The sequence below is a fragment of the Stegostoma tigrinum genome, chromosome 1 (genome assembly GCF_030684315.1).
Source record: "Stegostoma tigrinum isolate sSteTig4 chromosome 1, sSteTig4.hap1, whole genome shotgun sequence".
Lineage (NCBI taxonomy): Eukaryota > Metazoa > Chordata > Chondrichthyes > Orectolobiformes > Stegostomatidae > Stegostoma > Stegostoma tigrinum.
In genome coordinates, this window is record NC_081354.1 from 54,100,377 (window position 1) to 54,122,700 (window position 22,324).

A 22,324-nucleotide genomic window follows, 5' to 3' on the forward strand; every position below is an offset into this window, starting at 1 on the left:
AACATTTATATTTCTTCCAAACCAATTGTTGCTGCTTCTACCTGCCTTCTTAGTTATGTCATCTGCCCATCGACTGCCTAATTGAATGGGATCCGCTCCCTTCTGATGTGCTTTCATCTTTCTCACTGCTGCCTCTAGTGGTAGTTCAACAGTTTGCCAAATTCCTGAATTATGCTGTCATTCTGTGTCTGCCCTCCCTCCTGAGGTGATGTGTCCTGTCAATTCAATTGTGTAAATTGTGTAAAATCCCAAAAAATTATCTACTGTCTATGTAAATGTTAGTATGTTGAGTGCAGTCTCACATTATATATCAATCTGCACTCAACATTACAATTTATTTTCAAAGGCCCTATTTCTTCTCTCCAACGCACTTAAAGATGTAGGTGGACACTATCTATCTGAGATGATATTGTCCATTACAGATGACCTCAGTAACATTCTTGAACAGACGTTGATGCCAATTCTTCTGTACCAGCTCTTAAACACAAATGTTTTAACTATCAAGACAAATAAACTTTAAAAGATCCTATAGCTCCCTTTTTCTTAAACTCAAAACAAAGTGCATTAGCCAATTCAAATAAAAACTGAAAGAAATGCAGATGCTGTAAATCAGGAACAAAAACAGAAGTTGCTGGAAAGCTGAGCAGGTCTGGCAGCATCTGTGAAGAAAAATCAGAATTAATGTTTCGGGTCCAGTGACCCTTCCTCAGAACAGATGCTGCCAGACCTACTGAGTTTTTCCAACAACTTCTGTTTTTGTTGCATTAACCATTTCTACCTTCTCATAAGACTTAGAAATATCCTTACAAAATCTTTGCCAACAGAAATGAAACAAATGTATTTGATCTCCAGCACTAACATCTTTGAACATTTTAGTCCTTTACTTTGACGCCTTTGGACATTTCACAATTCCGGATTGCAGAGTAGGAGATTTTCCTGTTCACAAAGTGCTGCATGATAGTGGTGGTGCAACAATCTCCCTTCTGTAAAACTCCATGTGCAGTTTCTTGTCATGAGGAAGCGTCATATGTGTTTCAAAGGACTTACACACTCATACTTATGCATGCGCGCATGCACACACACACACGCGCGTGTGCGACTGTCCAACACACAAAAACCCTCCTCCCAAATTCCACCTCCACACACAAACACCCCTCCAAACCACGTACACAAGCACACACAAACCCTGCCAAACTACACGCCCGTGAACACACAAACACCTTGCTCAACCACACGTATACACGCCTCCGCAAACCTCTCCCAACTCCCCCCCCCTCCTCCCCCCCAACCACACACATGCACATTCATATCCAACAGCGGAACAGCTGCTTACCCTAGTTTATTATAATGATTATGAAGCAAGTGCACAAAATTTCTAAAGGTATGATACATGATTAATGGTCAGAAGTCACATGACACCAGATTATAGTCCAACAAATTTAGTTAAAATCGCAAGCTTTCAAAGACTTTACATGATAAAGAGCTGTGCTTTGAAAGCTTATGATTTCACTTAAACCTGTTGGACTATAACTTGATGTTGTGTGACTTCTGACTTTGTCCATCTCAGTCCAACACTGGCACCTCCACAACATGATTAATAGTGTTTTGATTAATTTGTAGTCTTCATGGGGGGTGGTGAGCTGTCTTCTTGAACAGCTGCAGACTGCACATATGTTCACAGTGCTGTTAAAGAGAGTGTTCCATGATTTTAACTGAGGTTGCTGGAAAAGTTCAGGCCTGGCAGCATCTGTGAAGAAAAATCAGAGTTAATGTTTGGGTCTGGTGTCCTTCCCTCAGAACTGATGGTAGCTTTGAAAATATTGCTTTATATGCAGCAGATTTGGGGGGGGGGGGGTGTGGTGGTAGGGGGTTAGAAGTGAATGATAGGTGCGGATAAAGCTCAAAGATGAGAGAAGAGCTGTTGGACAGACAAAGAAGTTGATAATGATCTGGCTAGGAGGGTGAATAGTTGTTATTGGGGACTGTTAGTGTCTAACAGTAGGTAGTGTCTAATGGCAGGCTATGTGGTAACAAGGCCTGGTGTGTGATGTAGGGGCTGGGACATGGGAGAATTCAGGCCATAAAATTATTGAACTCAGTATTGAGTCTGGAGGGCTGCAGGGTCCCCAAGCAGAAAATGAGGTGCTGTTATTCCAGCTTGTGCTGAGCTTCACAGGAACACTGCAACAAGCCAGAGGCGGAGAAGTTGGTAAGGGTACAGGGTGGTGTGTTAAAGTGGCAGGTGACTGGAAGCTCAGGATCTTTTTTGCAAGCAGAACATAGATGTTCTGCTGCGAAGCGGCCATCTAGTCTACTCTTTGTTTCCTCAATGTAGAGGAGACCACATTGTGAGCAGCAAATGCAGTAGACTAGAGTGCATGAGGTGCAAGTAAAATGCTGCTTCACCTGGAAGTTATGTTTGGACCCTTGGATACTGAGGAGGGGGGACGGAACTGGACAGGTGTTACACCTTCAACAATTGTAGGGAAGATGTCCTGGGACTGTGGGGGAGTATTGGAAGTTAAGGAAGATTGGACCAGGGTGTCCTGGAGGGAGCAATCTCTGCAGAAGGCGGACAGGGGAGGGGAGGGGAATATGTGTCTGGTGGTGGCATCAGTTGGTGATTTTAAATTAGTTGTCAGTGCAATGATCAGCATGTAGACTGAGCAAAACAAAATATTGGCGGATAATATCAAACAGTATGTTTCTATGACTGTTTATTGCAGAAAAAGTAGTGATTGATTCCAAACAGCCTGTGCTTGCAAAACTCAACAGTGCCCAGCATTAGGTGTAATTCTGTGATTGGACAACATTTGCTAAATAAGCTTGTGTGCAAAGAATTACGCTATTGAGTTTTGATGAGTACAAGGCAAAAAGCTTCAACAAAATGCATTGTTTTCGGTGTTGAGTAAAGTTGGTTCGTCAGCATAAATGATGAATTATTAAATATGCTGTTGTATTTTTGAATTTATATTTGCACAGTGCCCGACCAATCAGCAGAGCTCTGGATCTTGGAGCCAACATAGTCGTAACTGGCAGATGCATCGATAGTGGCATTGCTTTGGGACCACTTATTCATTCTGTAAGACACTGTACATTATTATGGTTCCTAGCTTTTCACTGATCGTGTATTATTATGTTAGATCATGCATTTCTCAATTGTGGTAAAGATAAATTGACAGAATATTTAAAGAAAAGTTGTTTAATTAATTCATGAACAGTGAGAGTGTTTTATACTATTTTAAAATTAACCATTAATTAATTAAACATACAAACTTACAGATATAAAAATAGCAATCTAGTACATTGTTAACTGAAGTGCTGCTGATCCAAACAGATCAATAATGTGAATTGGAATGATATTTGCTACACTGTTAAGTGGTTGATGCAATGAGAAGGAGAGGCATATTACAATATAGTACACAAGAAAACCACACTGATAGAACATGACAGCACAGTACAGGCCCTTCGGCCCTCGATGTTGTGCTGACCTGTCATACCGATCTCAAGCCCATCTAACCTGCACTATTCCATGTACGTCCATATGCTTATCCAATGACGCCTTAAATGTACCTAAAGTTGGTGAATCTACCACCGTTGCAGGCAAAGCGTTCCATTCCCCTACTACTCTGAGTAAAGAAACTACCTCTGACATCTGTCCTATATCTTTCACCCCTCAATTTAAAGCTATGCCCCCTCGTGCTCGCCGTCACCATCCTAGGAAAAAGGCTCTCCCTATCTAACCCTCTGATTATTTTATATGTTTCAATTAAGTCACCTCTCAACCTTCTTCTCTCTAATGAAAACAGCCTCAAGTCCTTCAGCCTTCCCTCGTAAGACCTTCCCTCCATACCAGGCAACATCCTAGTAAATCTCCTCTGCACCCTTTCCAAAGCTTCCACATCCTTCTTATAATGCGGTGACCAGAACTGTACACAATATTCCAAGTGCGGCCGCACCAGAGTTTTGTACAGCTTCACCATAACCTCTTGGTTCCGGAACTCGATCCCTCTGTTAATAAAAGCTAAAACACTGTATGCCTTGATGTAGAAAAATTAATGATATTTTAATTTTCTTCAATTCATTTGGCGCTGAAACGGCCCATTGGCCCTGCTAATATAAATTAATTATCAACTTAGATACTACATTTTGTGCCCAAATAAACTTCTGGCTTCAACCAAGCTTTCTGCCACATGTTTTGGATGAGTTTCATGACGTCCTTATGTAACATATCACCTATGATTAAGAAAGGTTCAAGCCCCACGCCAAAGAAATGAGCACAAGCTTTCTGTTGTTACTTCTGCGCAGTGTTGAGGAAGTGATAAGCTGAGAGGGGTGCCATCTTTTGAATTAGACATTAAAGCAAAGCAGTTTCTCTCTCTAAAACATCTCATGACACCATTGGAAAACAGCAGAGGAATCTTCCCAAGTAAATTGGTTAATTTGTTTTATACATTAGCTGACACCAAAAACGAAAGAGGGTGTTTATTCTTGATTTTGGTGTATGTGGGACATCAGTGCGTGCAAATTGACTGCTGAATTTCCCATGTCACTAGTAATTCTTTATTAGCTATAAAATAATTGAAAATATCCTCAGATTGAGAAAGATGGTATATAAATACAATTTTTTTTCTTGTTTCTTTCTTGCAATAATGAACTATTTGATGGGTTTGCTACTTTGGATTAGGTTATTATAGTTAAATTTAGTTTTTTGAGTGAAGTAAATAGGAAACTTAATATTGTTCCTTCTTTCTTACAATTATATAGCAACTTCCTTCAAAAACATAGATGCAAACATTGGGTGAGAGCAGAAAGGAATTTGGCAGCAATAATAATAATCAGTGGCTTATCCTACTACGTAAGTCAGGTATGAAAGAGCTTCACTGCCCATGGAATTATGAGGCAGCTGGTGCCATTGCCTTCAGAAAAGGAGATAAAGAAGTGAGTGGTGAAGTTAGAATGGAAAATTTAAGAAGGAAAAGCTTTCCAAAATATGGGCTACTGTCAGAAAATTTATCTTGTTGAGGGAAGGGAAAGGTTTGCATTTGTTGCAGTGGTTTCTAATGTTAATTAAAGTATCCATTTGAATAATATACTTTTTAAAATTCTTTCTGCGAATGTACACAAATTCAGATTTTCCCATTTTATACTCCAGCTGCCAATTTTTGTCCCACTGTGAATCTAAGTCCCTTTGCAGACTCTGTGTCATAATCATACTATATGAAAAGAGGCCCTTCTGTCCAACCAGTACATGCCGGCCACATTTCCAAACTAAACTAGTCCCACCTGTCTTTTAAATGTTGTAACTGTACCCGCACCCATCACTTCCTCTGGAAGTTCATTCTGCACATGACTCACTCCCTGAGTAAATAAAATAAAAGGACCACTGTCTTTGTTTTATTAAACTTTCTTCGCTTACCTTAAAAAAATGCCCCCGGTCTTGAAATCCCCCACCCTAGGTAAAAGACCCCTGCCATTCACCTTATCTAAACCCTTATCTGTATGTCCTCTTCACAGTCTACTTTCTACCTTCTTTATGTCATCACTAAATTTAGTAACCATATTTGATGTCCCTTTGTCCAAGTCCTTGAGATAAATTGAGGCCTCAGCATCAATCCCTGTGGTACGTTAAATAACAGGTTAAATGTTGGCCATACAGAGTCCAGGCACATATGTTTTGACACAATTTATTCCAATTTAAACATCATATGACTTTAACACTTTAATTACTTCCTCCTCACACATATAAAAACCGAATTCTAATCCAATCATTCCATTATTAATATACAACCATCACCTGTCCTCTAGTTGCATTTGGTCACAGTCATCCCAGCCAGACTCTACAAATAACCTGGCTTTGGGCTCAGCACATCTATTACCAACTGTCATTTTCTGTGAGCTGACCAATCCTGTGTTCGCTCTAACATGTTATCCCCTACACCATGATCTGTTATTTTACGTAGTAACCATTGATGTGGTATCAAATGCTGTATGATCACAGCTGATAGTACTACTGGACAAGTTAAATCCCACTGTCTTGTTTCAATTTTCTTCCCTTCTTGTCTTCAGTTGTTTTCCTTTCTCTTTTTTCATTAGTGTTTCTTTCTCTTACTTTTCCAACTTTTTTCTTTTTTTTTCTTCAATTCAAATCTTTACACTTTCTCATTCTTTCTCTAACTGAAGTATTTTTATGTTTCTTTCTTAATAATTTTCTTTTTCATTTCTCACTGTATCTTTGCGTATTCCAGCTATGACATCTCAACTTCAGTTTTCTACTCAAATGCAAAATTGCTTTCAGTATCTCCTACTTACAACATTGTGCTTTCAGTCCTATCTTCAGTTTATTTGCTAACTTTCTCAGTTTAGTCTTATTCAAAGATTCCACATAATCCACTGCTATGTCATCTACACCCAGGACTCTTAGCAATGTCCAAAACCATTTTATGAATCATATGATACAGTAGACTTTACCACAATATTCAACACCTCTGTGTACCCAATTGTTTAAAAGAGGCACAGACAATCTTTATTCAACACCTTCAAATGCCAGTCAGCAGCGTCCATATAAAATGGTAGAGTACCTACAGTGTGGCAGCAGTCCATTCAGCCCATTGAGTCCACTCCAACCCTCTGATGAGCATCTCACCCAGACCCACTTCCTACCCAGCTTCTGTAACCCCACATTCCCTGTGACTAATCCACTTCGTCTGCACATCTCTGGATACTACAGGTAAATTGGCATGGCTAATCTACCTAATCTGCACATCTTTGGACTGAGGGAGGAAATCCATACAGACACATTGCGAGAATATACAAACCCCAGAATAGAATTGAACCTGGGTCCCTGGCACTGTAAGGTGACAGTACTAATCACTGAGCCAGATCCCAGAATGAATTCTAGTCTGATAGATCATTTTAGTTCAACTGACATTAATGACATTCACTGAAACATTGCCACACAAGGTTCCAGAATTTCATTAGCAGAAAAACTAGTTGATGAGGGTTGTGGATGTGGTTTACTTGGACTTTCAATAAGGTCCCACATAAGAGATTAACATGTGCATAGATTGGGAGTAATAGACAGGTGTGGATAGAGAAGTGGTTGACAAACAGGAAACAAAGAATAGGAATAAATAAATACTTTGCTAGATGGCAGCCCATGACTAGTGGAGTACTGTAGAGATCAGTCCTTAGAGACAACTACTCACAATATATATTGATTTAGATGAGGGAACTAAATGTAATATCTCCAAGTTTGCAGATGACACAAAGCTGGGTATGAGGATGAATTGTAAGGATGATATGGAGATGCTTCAGTGATTTGGAGAGATTGAGTGGGTGGGCAAATGCATGACAGATGAAGCATAATGTGAATAAATGTGAAGTTACCCACTTTGGTAGCAAAAACAAGAAGGCAGATTATTATCTGAATAGTGATAATTGGGTAAAGGGGAGTTATACCGAGGTCTGGGTATGCTTGCACTAGTTACTGGAAATAACAAGCATTCACTCCCTCTACCACCGATACAGAGTAGCAGAGTAGCAGATGCACTACAGAAATTCACCAAAGTCCTCAGATAGCACCTTCCAAACCCACGACTACTTCAATCCAGAAGGACAAGGGCAGCAGACATATGAGAATACCACCGCCTCCAAGTTCCCCTCCAAATCACTCCCCATCCTGACTTGGAAGTATATCGTTGTTCTTTCAAAATCCTGGAATTCCCTCCCTAACAGCATTGTGGGTCAACCCACAGAAGGAGGACTGCAGTGGTTCAAGAAGGTAGTTCACCACCATCTTCTCAAGGGCAACTAGGCATGTGCAAGAAATGCTGGCCAGCCAGTGACACTCACTTCCCACAAATGAATAGGAAAAAAAGTAAACATGCAGGTGCCATAGGCAGTGAAGTTGGCAAATGATATATTGGGCTTCACTGTAAGAAAATTCGAGTTCAGGAGTTGGGGTATCTAGTTGCAATTGTACAGGGCCTTGGTGAGACTGGAGTAGTGTGTGCAGTTTTAGTCTCCCTATATAAGTAAGGATGATCTAGCTATGAGCACAGTGTAATAAAGGTTTACTTATAGTCATTTAGAGACAAAAATTGATTAGAGATAGTCCCATGGTTTTGTGCGAGGAAAATCGTGTTTCATCAACTTGACTGAGTTTTTTGACGAAATTACCAAGAAGATTGATGACAGCAGAGAAGTGCATATTGTTTATTTGGATTTTAGTAGAGCCTTTGTCAAAGTTCTGCATGGAAGACTAATTACTAAAGTTACCTTGCCTGGGATTCAGGGTAAGTTTGCCAATTGGATACATAATTGGCTTAATGGCAGATAACGAAGAGTAATTGTGGACAGTTGTTTTTCAGATTGGGGGCCTGTGACCAGAGGTGTTCCTTAGGGATTGGTTCAGGATCCTCTTTTGTTTGTCATTTATACAAATGGTTTGGATAAGAATATAGAAGGCATGGTTAGTAAGTTTGTGGGCGACACCAAAATTGGTGGCATAGTAGACAATGAAGTAGGTTTTCTAAGATTACAAAGGGATCTTGATTGAAAGTGTCAATGGGCTGAAAAATGGCAGATTGTGTTCAATCTGGATAAATGTGAGGTCTTGCATTTTGGTACAACAAACAAGGGTAGAGCTTATACAGTTAAAGGTAGATCCTTGGATAGTGTTGTCGAACGTAGGGACCTTAGGGGTACAGGTATATAATTCTTCAAAGTTTGCATCACATATCGACAGGGTAGTTAAAAAGGTATTTGGGAGGCTTGCCTTCATTGCTCAGTTCTTTGAGTACAGCAATTGGAAAGTCATGTTGAGATTGTACAGGACATTAGTGAGGCCTTTAATGGAATACTGTGTCCCGTTCTGGTCACCCAGGTATATGAAGGATATTACCAAGCTGGAGAGGGTTCAGAAGAGATTTACCAGGGTGTTGCTGGATATGAAAGGTTTGAATTATAAGGAAAGGCTGGATAGGCTGGGACTTTTTCCACTGGAGCGTAGGAGGTTGGGAAGTGACCTGATAGAAGTTTATAAAATAGTGAGAGGTATAGGTAGAGTTAATGGTGATTGTCCTTTCTATAAGATGGAGGATTTCAAGACTAGCAGACACATTTTTAAGGTGAGAGGCGAGAGATTTAAAAAAAGATGCAAGAGGCAATTTTTTTACATAGAGGGTGGTTCTAGTGTGGAATGAACTTCCTGAGGAAGTGGTAGATGCAGATACAATTATAACTTTTAAAAGACATTTGGGTAGACACTTGAATAGGAAGGTTTGGAGAGATATGGGCCAGGAACAGGCAGCTGGAATAGTTCAGTTTGGGATTATGTTCAGCTTGGACTGAAGAGTCTATTTCTGTACTGTATGACTCTGACTGTATGATCAGGCTGTTTCCTGGGATGGTACGACAACATATGAGGAGAGACTGGATCAGTTAGGACTATATTCACTGAAGTTTAAGATAATGGGTTTCTTCTGTGAGTTTGTTGTCTTTCAGTGTTGTTTCTAACGCTGCTAAGAAATCTTTCTTGTCTGCACCCCGGAAGTTGTAATTTAATCCTCCAAACCAGCGTCTGCAGGAAAACAACACATATGGACCAAGTACTGAACTACAGGAGCAACCATCCCAACACCCACAAACGAAACTGCATTAGAACATTATTCCAACGAGCCAATACACACTGCAGCACAGAGGAACTACAAAGAGCAGAAGAAAATCACCTATACAGCGTATTCAAAAAGAACGGGTACCCAATGAACACAGTCTGCTGATTTCTCAGCAACAAACCAAAAGAAACAGACAAAATGGGCCCAGAAACCGTAACCACTCTCCCCTACATCAAAGACATTTCCGAAATGACTGCCAGACTACTCAGACCTCTTGGCATCAGGGTAGACCACAAACCCACCAACACACTAAAACAGCAGCTAATGAACTTAAAAGGCCCTATACAGACAACAAACAAAACGAACGTCATCTACAAAATACCTTGCAAGAACTGTGACAAACACTACATTGGACAAACAGGCAGAAAGCTAGCCACCAGGATACATGAACATCAACTAGCCACAAAACGACATGACCCACTATCACTAGTATCCTTACATACAGATGAGAAAGGACACCACTTTGATTGGGACAACACGTCCATCCTAGGACAAGCCAAACAGAGACACGCACAAGAATTCCTAGAAGCATGGCATTCCAACCGGAATTCAATCAACAAACACATTGATTTGGAGCCAATCTACCATCCTCTGAGAAAAAGAACAGGAAATTACATCACCAATGTGGGAAATGACATCACCTACTCAAGGAAACCTAATCAGATAAATAGAAAGCGGGACACAACACCAGCGCTTCGTCGGAGGCTCACTGATGATGTTACCTAGAATGGTGACGAAACATCTGAAAACTAACCTTCCAGCTCAGCGAGCAAACTCACATCCAATAAATTGGAGCAGAAGTGTCTACTTAGCCCCTCAAGAAGAAGTTGGATATACCACTTGGGGCTAAAGCGATCAAAAGATATAGGGAAAAAGCTAACACAGGCTATTGGGTTACATGAACAGCTATGATTATAGTGAATGGCAGAACAGGCTTGAAGGGCTGAATGATCTACCCCTGCTCCTTTTTATTTGTATTTTTCCATGTAGGCCTGTCCTGGTATTCAATAAGATGATGGCTGATTTGCTACAGACCTCAACTCCTATTTTGGGCCAGCTCCTCAAAGATCACAATTCCCAGTTATTTCAAAAGGTTTATCTCCCTCCTCTTTAAATACTTCCAGTGATTCTGTAGTGCAGAGAATCCCAGTTATTTCAAAAGGTTTATCTCCCTCCTCTTTAAATACTTCCAGTGATTCTGTAGTGCAGAGAATTCCAGACGTTCACTAGCTTCTGGAAGAAAACTTTCCTTTGCATCTCAATTTTTAAAACTATACTCAACATCTATCCTCCCAGCCCACCTAGAATTTTGTATATTTCAATGAGGTTACTCCCATTCTTCTAAACTTTAAGAATACAAGCCTAACCCGTTTAGCTGTTCTTGATAAGTCAATCCCTCCATCCTAGGAATCAGCGTAGTGAGTCCCTTTGAGCTGCCGATAATGCTAGTATGACCTTCCTTAAATACAGGGACCAAAACTGTGCACAGTACTCCAAACACACTGTGCAGATTTCCTATTTTTTAAACTCTAATGTTCTTGCAATTAAGGAAAAAATGCATTTCCCTTCACAATTACTTGCTGCACCTTCACACTAACATTTACTGTTTCGAGCACAAGAATACCCAGATCCTACTGTACTTAATATAGTCTCTTTCTACTTAAATAATAGGCTCCCTTTTGATTCTTCCCACCAAAGTGCATGCCCTCTCAGTTTCCTGCATTAAACTCCATCTGCCAAGATTTTGCCATTCACCCAACCTATCCATATCCCCTTGAAGAATCCTATGTCCTCGTCACAATATGCTGAGCCACTAATATTTGTATAGTCAGTAAATTTAGATACAATATACTGTACCCTTCTTCCATTCATTAATATAAATAGTAAATATGTGTGGCCGAGGAAATGTTCCTTCTGGCACTCCATTTCTTATATCTTTCTAATCCGAAAAAGACTCATTAATTCCAATTCTTTGTCTTCTGTGTGTTAACCAATTCTCAATCCGTGCTGGTAGTATGAGCTCCTATCTTGTTTGGTGATCTTTTATGTGATGCCTTATCGAAGATAGTTTCTTGCTTTCTGTTGGTCTTCCTTCTTGAATTGGGGTGTCACACTAGCAAATTTCCAATCCTCTGGAATGCTGCCAGAATCTAGTGATTTTTGGAATATTTTGACCAATTCCTTCACTTTCTCTGTGGTCACTTTCTTTAAAACCCTAGGATGCAGCCATCAGGTCCTGGTGGCTTGTCAGCCTTCAGTTGGCTACCATTAGTTTGTCAAATAATTTGAACCCTCCCAGTTGCATCCTCCAAGGTTCCCATACTTCTTTAGCTGCTCTCTTTTTATGTACCTGTAGAAGCTCTCGCTGTTTCATTTTAAAGTTCTTGCCAGTTTTCTTTCATTACCAGTCGAAAACTTTTATTAGTTTTTTAGTCATCAGTAGTCGGTTCCTAAAATAAATTCTAGTTTTGTGGCCTACCACTTATTTCCACTGCTTTGAATGTTTTTAATGAATGCACTCCTTGACTGCCTTTGTTAACCATTAGATTGCCAGACATGTCGTTCCTGCTTTCTGGCTCTTTACTTTCTTGAGTAAAAGTGTCATATTAACTATTTTCTAGGTAGATAGGATCTTTCCAGGGAATTTTACACAATTAAAACCAATACATCTACTATCTTAGCAGCAGTTCTCTTAAGAACATAGGATGAAATCCATCAGCACCTGGGATTTGTCAGCTATTAGTTATAATAATTTTCTCATTTTTTCCTGGTGAGTGTCATTACTCTAAGTTTCACACCCACCCCCTCACCCCCACAACCCCCCATTCCACCTCCAGATTCTGAATTATTTATTTCTGGGTTGTTAACTGTATCCACTACATCAGTGACAAACACAAAATATCTGTTTAAATCATCTGCCATTTCCTTATTTGTTGTGATTATTTCCCTGTACTTAGTCTCTAGAGGACCAAAGCTCATTTTACATTTTTCCTCTTTGAATATCTATAGAAGCTTATTCTGTTTGTGTTTATATTTCTAGCAAGCTTTCTCTCATACTGTAATTTGTCCCCTTCGTTTTGATAATTTTTGCTGCCCTAGTACTTATCTCTGCAAAAGTATATGCTTATTCTTTTGATTTGAAGCTATTGCTACAAAATGCAAGAATATGTAACACGAATATGCAATTGCATCCTTTTTGTAAATAAAATGGTAACCAGAACTTCTGTAGCTGTGGATAACTAGTGTTTTATTGAATCCTAGCATAACGTCCCTGCTGGTACTCCGTAGATTGATCTTGATCAATATTTATCCCCCAACCATTGCAAAAACATGATTAAAAAGATGTCTGGTCATTAGCTAATTGGTGCTTCTAGGAGCTTGCTGTGCAAAATTAACTGCTGTGTTTCCAACAATAGAACAGCGATTGCAGTTCAAAAAATATTTAATTGGTGGTAAAGTTCTTTGCGACATCTTGAACTTGTGAAAGCTCCTTTTACTTTGAGTGTTAATTTTGATTAGTGGGCTGTCATTTACAAGCACAAAGATCCATATGGTTCTGTGTTCATCTTGTTCTGGATTTGCCCCCATTCTCCACTAGCTTTCGTTTTTAATCTCTTACAACAACTTCCTGCCTAAAGGAGTCACAAATTCTTGTCTGGCTCTTGTTCTATTGTAGCCTGTAATGATTAATATAACTTCTGGCTATCCATTTTAGTGATTAGCATAACTTGCATATATCCAGTGCACATTTCTCTGAATTTATAGGTAGATCAAACTTTCCACTTTTGTTTTGGATCAGTAGAGATTGCTGACAGCATATAAATCTTTGCAATGAAATGTGATTACAAACAGCAGTTTCAGGAAAGAAATAAACTGATTGTATACTTTACTCAATCCATACAGCAAGCTTCAGTGTTCAGGATAGAACAACAGATCAAAGAAACAGGAGACTTCAAGGAAGTTGAAGCTTTGGGATATTAGCTGTAAACACCAGTATTGCTTCCTGCTGGCAATCTGTTTGACTTGTGCTAAGAAATGGAACAGAAAGTGTGGCTTCCCTAACAGTATACCTAATTACTGTTCTCTCCTTTTTATGATCATTGGTTGATAATTGCCATCTGTTGTAGCTGAGATTTCTGTCAAGAAATTATCCCAGCAATTGTTTAGATTTACTGTCTGAAGCATTTTTCATTTTCTCATTCTAAGAGCCATCAGGCACATGAGAATTATTTCCATTATGAAGGACCACTTTTTTTGTGGTGTACACCCAATGCTTTAACTTTTTGCTAAAAATTGTTCAGCTTTCCAAGACGACAGAAAATTTCTAGGAAGTTGTAAACACAATACTACTGCAGACGTCTGAACTAATGTTCTTCATTGATTGTCTAAGGTTCTTGTACATTTGCACCAAGTGTGTAATACCAGCTCACCAGCATTTTTCAAATTTCTGGACAATTAACTGAGAGGGAAGTTTGGAATTACTGTGCAGTATCCCGCTTTGACTTACTGTGATTCTTTAGGGTGGTTGTGAACTCAAGACCTCCCAGACATAACCTGATGCTTTTAAGTCCTTTAGACCCCAATACTGATTTCTTTCAATCTTTTATTTTTCTGTTTTAATTTAAAAGTAGAGAAGAGACATTGAAATTGAAGCACTCTGCTCTGATTCCTGAAAGTTGAACTTTCAAGGTGACAAATCAAAGAAACCTGTTTTGAATCTTTTGGGGAGGAAATTTGAAGAGCTTCCCAATAGAGAACCAAAAGTGTGATTTTATTGTTGTTTAGCCTGTGGGATTAAACACTTGTAGAATCTGAGGCATAAGTGTAGAAACTGCATATAATCTGTGTGTGCAACTGAATATCATAGATGCATGTTACAATTTTTTTTTGCATAAGCTGCAGTTTTTCAAAAACAGAAATATCTTGTTTGCTTTTAGTTCCTACCCTTGACCATTTTATGGGTTGAATTGAGTTAGAAATGTAAACTCCATATCTTCTACATTATGGTTTGCTCTAAAGTTGTTCTACACATACAGTGACAAACCATCTTTCCGTCAATTCATTTTGTTTTAACTGCTTAGTAGATGACATATCCCTACATTTCTCTGTGTATGTGTGGTTCATTAATCAAACCTTTAGATAAATGGGGCAGAATTTTCCACACCCTGGAGTGTTGGGAGTAGAAGAAACCATTCAAGTTTGGGAGGAAATTGGAACGTCATAGCAGTGGTGGCTGGGGAAATGTACAAACTGGGGAATGGATACTGATCTCTGCAGACAGGAAGGTGAATTCCATAGGTCGTGTGGCCGTCCTGGTGCCAGGGTTAAGGACATTTCCTCAGGGCTGGAGGAGAACTTGGAGTGGGGGTGAAGGGATCTAATTGTTGTCATCCATGTTGGTGCTAACAACGTTGATAGGACTGGAAAGAAGATCCTGCCTAAAGACTTTGAACATGTAAGAGCTAAAGAAAACAAGCAGATCCTCCTAGGTAATAATCTAAGGATTTTTACCTGATCCACAAGCATACTGCTACAGGGTGAATTAAGTCAAGGAGTTAAACATGTTGCTCAGAGTTTGGTGTAGTAGGAATGGGTTTCAGTTCATGGAGCGATAACACCAGTACTGGGGTAGAAGGGAACAGTTCTGATTGGATGAGCTTCACTTGTATCATACTAGAACTAGTGTCCTGGTGAATCACGTAACTAGAGCTGTAGAGAACCTTTAAATTAGTTAAAATGGGGGTAAGGTTCAGGAGGGGGAATGCTTAGACTTACAAAGCAAAAGGATTTGGCAGCATTTCAGGGCAACTGTTCTGATAATGATACCCAGAGTGGAACAGGAAAAATCAGAATGTTCAAGCATAAAAAAACAGCAAATAAGGTCAAAGAGGGAAAAAATGTAGAAAAGATAATATCAATGACTTTTCACTTAAAAGTGTCTAGTATTCTGAACAAGGTAAATGAATTAATGACACAAATGAGTTAACGGGTATGATCTTATAGCCATTATGGAGATATGATTATAAGGAAATCAAGGTGGGGTGGCACAGTGGTTAGCCTTAAAATGCTAGGGATCCAGGCTCAATTCCAGCCTTAGACAGTCAACCAAGTCACAGTTTTCAAGTTCTCCCTGTGTCTGCATTGGTTTTCTTCTGGTTCTCCAGTCTCCTCCCACAGCCCGAAGATGTGTAGGTTAGGTGGATTGGCTTACTAAATTGCTCTGTAGTGTCTAGAAATGTGCAGGTTTAGGTGGATTACCCATAGTCTCAATTTCTCCACTTATTCGTCATAAGTGAAATGTCTCATCCCTGGAACCATTCCTGTAAACCTCCTTCTGCGCATTCTCCAGTGCATTCACATCCATTCTACAGGGTGTATCCCAGAACTGTGCACAGTATCCAGACTGAGATCTGACCTGTGTTTTTGTCGGAAAGAATTCCACATGTTCACAACTTTCTGGGTGAAAAATTATTTCTCATCTCAGTCCTGAATAGCTTATCCCTTATTCTCAGACTGTGACCCCTAGTTCTGGACTTCCCTAACGTCAGGAACATTCTTCTCACATCTAGCCTGTCCAGTCCCATCAGGATTTTATGTGTTTCTATGAAATCCCTCCTCATTCTTTTAAGTTCCAGCAAGTACAAGCCTTGTCGATCCAGTATTTCTTCATAAGTCAGTCCTTCTATCCTGGAAATCAGTCTGTTGAACCTTCGCTGGGCTCCCTCAACAATAAGAATGTCTTTCCTCAGACTAGAGAATCAAAACTGCACACAATACTCACCAAGGCTTTGTGTAACTGCAGCAAACCATCCCTACTCCTATACTCATCCTCTTGCTATGAAGGACAGCATGCCACTAGCTTTCCTCGCAGCCTGCTGCATCTCCATGCCAACCTTCAGCGACTATTCCACCATTACATCTAGGTCTCATTGCACCTCGCCTTCTTCTAAATTGTAACCATTCAGATAATCTGCCTCCTGTTTTTGCAACCAAATTGGATGCCCTCACATTTATCCATGTTATAGTGCTTCCGCTTAGTATTTGCCCACGAAGCCAGCCTGTCCAAGTCACCCTACAGTCTTTTGGCACCCTCCTTACAGCACACACTGCCTCCCAGCTTAGTGTTGCCTGCAAATTTAGAGATATTGCATTCAGTTCGTTCATCCAAATCATTAATGTATGTACAGCTGGGGTGCCAGCACTAAACCCTGCCGCAGCCCATTTGTCACTGCCTGCCACTTTGAAAAGGACCTGTTTATTCCAACTCTCTGTTTCCTGTCTGCCAACCAGTTCTCTATCCACATCAATTCATTACCCCTGATGCAAGGAGCTTTAATTTTCCTTACTAATCTCTTGTGTAGAAACTTGTCAAATACCTTTTGCAAGTCTGGATACATGACATCTACTGATTCACCCTCAACCACTCTATTGGACACGTCTTCAAAAAAATTACAGAAAATTTGTCAAGCATGATTGTGTGAATTCAGGCTGACTCAGACGAATTTTGTCACCACTTTCCAAATGCTCGGTTATTATATCCTTAATAATTGACTCCAGCATGTTGCTCATCACTGGTGTCAGGCTAACCAGCGATTCCCCATTTTCTCACTACCTCTTTTTTAAAGAAGTGGGTTTACATTAGCTATCCTCCAGTCCATTGGAACCCTTCTAGGCTCTACAGGACCCTGGAAAATGATCACTAATACATCTGCTGTTTCTAGGGCCACTTCCTTAAGTACTCTGGGATGCAGAGATCAGGCCCTAAGGACTTATTGGGTTTTAGCCCCATCAATTTCCCTAATACCATTTCCTAATTAATAAGGATTCTCTTCAGCGCCTCCTTCATGCTTGAACTCCTGTACTTTAGCATTTCTGCAGGATGCCCCCCTTAATGAAGACAGATGCAAAGTATTTATTCAACTGATCTGCTATTTCTTTGTTGTCCATTGTGAATTCACCTGATTCTAACTGCAAGAGATCTACATTTGTCTTTGCCAGTCTTTTTCTCTTCACATAGCTATAGAAGCTTCTGCAATCAGTTTTTATGTTTTCCGCAACTTTCATATTCTATTTTCCACTTCCAAATTAAATCCTACTCCTCCTCTGCTGAGTTTTAAAATTTCCCTCAGTCCACAGGTTTGCTGCTTTGTCTGGCCAATTTATATGCTTCCTGTTTTTCTTTACCACTACCCCCTGATTTCCTGTGTTAGACATGGGTGAGCCACTTTCCCTGTTTTACCCTTTCACCAGATGGGGACGCACAGTTGTTGAAGTTCGTCCATGTGTTCCTTAAATATCTGCAATTGCCTACCTATTGTCAACCCCTTAAGTATCCTCGGCCTGCTTGTCCTAGCCAATGCATGCCTCATACCATCAAAGTTAGCTTTCTTTAAGTTCAGGACCCTAGTCTCAGATTTAACTGTATCACTCTCCATCTTAATGAAGCATTCTACCATATTATGTTTACTCTTGTCCAAAGGATCACGCACCACAAGGTTACTAAATAATCCTCTCTCATTACACACTACCCACTCGAGGATGGCTTGCTCTTCTGTTGGTTCCTTAAAATATTGGTTGAGGAAACCATCCTTCATACATTCCAGGAAATCCTTCTCCTCCGCAGTGTTACCAGTTTGATTCGTCCAATTGATATGTAGATTGAAGTCATCCATAACTGCTCTATCTTTACTGCATGCATCTCTAATTTCCCTTTTGGTGCTATCCCCAACCTCACAACTACTGTTCAGTGGTCTGTACACAACTCCCTCCAACATCTTGTTCCTGTGGTGTTCCGCAGATCCGCCCATACAGATTCCACATCATCCAGGGTAATGTCCTCTCTTACTTTGTGTTGATAATCGCCTGAACCAGCAGTGCCATCCCACCTCCCTTTCCTTTCTGTCTATCTTTTCTGAAAATTGAATAATCCTGGACATTGAGTTCCCATCCTTGGTCGCCCTGGAGCCAGGTCTCTGTGATTTCAATTACATCATATCCATTAACAACTGTTTGCACAGTTAATTCATCCACCTTATTACAAATGCTGCTTGCATTGAGACCCAGAGCCTTCAGGTTGTGTTTTTTCACATTGAATCATGGTGTATGTGACCCCCCACCTTTTGATTTTTGTTTGTGGTTTCTCTGCCTTCCACTTTCACTTTTTCCCTTACTGTCTCTTGTTTCAGTCCCCACTTTACTTCTGTCCAACTTCTTGCACTAGTTCCCATCCCCCTACCACATTAGGTAAAACCTTCCCCAACAGCACGGGCAAACACTCCGTCCAGGACATTGGTTCCAGTCCTGCCCAGGCACACACTGTCCAGTTTGTACTGGTCACGCCTCCACCAGAACTGGTTCCAATGTCCCAACAAGTTGAATCCCTCCCTGTTACATCATCCTTCAAGCTACATAATCGTCTTAGCTGTCCTGTCATTCCTACTCTGACTGGCACGTGGCACTGGTAGCAATCGTAAGATTACTATCTTTGAGGTACTACTTTTCAGTTTAATTCCTAATGCTACAAATTCAGTCTGTCAGACCTCATCTCATTTTATATCTATGTTGTAGGTGCCGTACATGCACCACGACAGCTGGCTGTTCACCCTTCCCTTCAAGAATGTCTTGCGCTGTTTTGCGATGTCCTTAACCTTGCAGCAAGGAGGCAACATACTATCCTGGACTCTCGTTTGCGATAGGGTTACCCTAACCCTAACCCTATTGCAGACACAGAAACACCTATCTATTCCTCTTACAATTGAAGCCCCTATCACTATAATGTAAATATTTGGACCCATCCATTGAAAGTTGTTATCTTGACAGCATATATCACTTGTTACAGAGATAATAGGAACTGCCGATGCTGGGGAATCTGAAACAACAAGATGTAGAACTGGACGAACACAGCAGGCCCAGCAGCATCAGAGGAACAGGAAAGCTGATGTTTCGGGTCGAGACCCTTTTCTGAAGAAGGGTCTAGACCTGAAACATCAGCTTTCCTGCTCCTCTGATGCTGCTTGGCTTGCTGTGTTCGTCCAGCTCCACACCTTGTTGTACCATATATTACTCATTATGCAGTATTTTGATTTTGCACCTTGTTTGTAATACTGGTCAACAAGTTTTCCTTCATTCGTATTTATTTTCACTTTTCATTGTGTTTCCAAGTTCATTTGTTTTGGTAATATGTTGAGTTTATATTTTATTTCAGTTTGGCTGGAAGCAAAATGAGTTTGATCTGTTGGCTGCTGGAAGGTAAAACCTGTTCTGTGCTACGTCTTTCTGTTTTTGGATTATGTGTTTTCATTTTTAAAGTTATTTTTTTCTGATAGACATTTATTACTGCCAGCTTGGTGTTTGAAAGATGGTCTGTTGGGAAATTATTCCTGTTAAAAATGGTTACATTTTCTTCACTTCTAATTGAAAATAACTTGCGTGTTAAAATATTGGAATGTGATTACGTGACATAGTAAGAGCACTGCTGATCTCTGTCAGATGCAGTTTAAAATAATATGCATATCTGAAGTTAACAGTTGATTTATTGCTGGTCTTTCATTCTTTAATTACTGTTTAACCAGCTTGCATATATCCCAGCACTATTGCCACTGGTACAGTACATCCCCAAACTTAAGTGATATTGTGAGACAGAAAGAACTGCCGATGCTGGAATCTGAGATAACACAGTGTGGAGCTGGAGGAACACAGCAGGCCAGGCAGCATCAGAGGAGCAGGAAAGTTGATGTTTCGAGTCGGGACCCTTGTTCAGAAAAGAAGGGTCCCAACCTGATACGTCAGCTTTCCTGCTCCTCTGATGCTGCCTGGCCTGCTGTGTTCCTCCAACTCCACACCATGTTATTAAGTGTTATGGTCACTGATTTTACACACTTCTTTACAGATGCTATAAAGTTAACCAGTTTGGAAAATGATAAAACATACATTGATACAGCAAGGAGGAATCTTCTCTGAATAATCTGGGGCCTTGTTTCATTAAAGGGATTATCTTGATACCAATCTGGTGCCACATAATGATATCACTTAATGTCTAATCTTTATAGTTTCATATCATTGGACAATAGACCATTATGCTTATAAATTGCCTTTTTGTTTAACCTGACTTTCTAATCATCCTATTCAGACCTGTTATTACACACTTCTGGAGCATGTGGGACTTGAACATCATTGTACTTCTAACTTTAACTTATAATTAAGTTGGATAATGGCTTTAGAATTGGTCAATAAATCTTGCACACTTGAGCTGTAGCTTAGTGTTGATGGAAGTGTCTACAGGTATAATTTAATTCTTTAGATTGCTCATGTTTCATTATTTCCCATGGACCTAGAACTACTGCAGTTAACAACCAGGGCATGACCAATGCTAATATTTTATAGTCCCTTTAATGTAATAAAATGTGCCAAGGTACTTTACAACAGCATCATATAACAAAATACGACCGCTTAAGGAGCTATTTCACTAGACGATCGGTTAGAGAGATAATTTGTAAAAGAAGGAAAGTAAGACAGAGAGACAGAAAGTCGTAAGGAGGGCAGAGGCAACTGAAGGCATAGCCACTAATGCTGGAGCAACTAAAATTGAGGATGCTCAAGAATTAGGTATTGAAAATGATTGCAGAGTTGGAGGGAATTACATAGATGAGGAGCCAAGACTTTGAAGGATATTAAACAAGCGTAACTGTTTTAAGATTAATCTGTTAAGTTTGACTCCCAGCCAATGCAAGTCAGCAAGTAAAGAGGAAACGGGCAATAGCACTTGCTATAGGTTAAATCATGGACAGCAGAGTTTTGGATGACTTCAAGTTTTCAGAGGGTAGGATGTAAGGGTCCACCCAGAAGTATGTTGGGATAGTCAAGTTTAGAGGTAACAAGGTAAAAAATGAGGCTTCAGCAGTTGATGAACTGAAACAGATAAAGTTGGACAATGTTACAGAGGTTGAAGAGACGGTGCAATATGAGGTTGTATGATCAAAGACTTTCAAAGCTGAATGAACGTGATGCTGAAAGTACACGTACTCTTCCTGTTTTGAGATTAACCCATTCTGTAGTATTGTCATCAGAAACCTGAACAAATTACACTCGTTTGTTTTTTGGCTAAAGGTTTTCTCCCTTAGTGGCTTTTCAAAGAAAGAAAACTGGAAGATTTTTTTTAAAAAATGAAGCAGAATATAGGTCTTTCTTATTAACGACATAGCCATGTTTTGTATCATCAGGCTTCTGTAATGAGTTGGCAGCCTCGTAACCGAAATGATTTTCTGAGGCTCTGGAAATTTGTCACCTAAATGGAGATGTGACTAATTAGCTATGTGCTTTTTAGAGAGCCAGGAGGAGCAGGAGTGATCCCTCAAGCTTCCTTAGAGAACTTTTGGCCTCCCTCCTCCTTGCTTTTCCTTGGTTGCCCCAGTCGTCTAACCAACCCACACCCAACCTTGAACCCTGTGCTTTTCTTCCTCCTAAATTTGACTCTCACCCTCAAATTCATTCACTTGTTAAACACTGTCCTGAAAGGGGTTGAGGTGCAGCCCCTTGCACTTAGCCTTTCTGCCTGACAGCAAGCCAGGACAATAGTCTTATGGCCTTCTGAACTGGAAGTGGAAGATAAAAAAGCATCTGCATGCAACATCACTCACTCTCTCCCTCCC

The 22,324-nt window shown here is 40.1% G+C and overlaps 1 protein-coding gene across 3 annotated transcripts in view; it reads left to right on the forward strand.

Annotated features, from left to right (window-relative positions):
• The window catches only part of lratb.1 (lecithin retinol acyltransferase b, tandem duplicate 1), a 133,885-nt gene that overhangs the window by 29,715 nt on the left and 81,846 nt on the right, over positions 1–22,324 (forward strand). For all 3 annotated transcript variants that reach the window (XM_048528468.2, XM_048528476.2, XM_048528484.2), the window contains 2 exons: positions 2,983–3,082; positions 19,882–19,925. In XM_048528468.2, the coding sequence (XP_048384425.1) occupies positions 2,983–3,082; positions 19,882–19,925 (144 nt within the window). The remainder of the gene's footprint in view (positions 1–2,982; positions 3,083–19,881; positions 19,926–22,324) is intronic.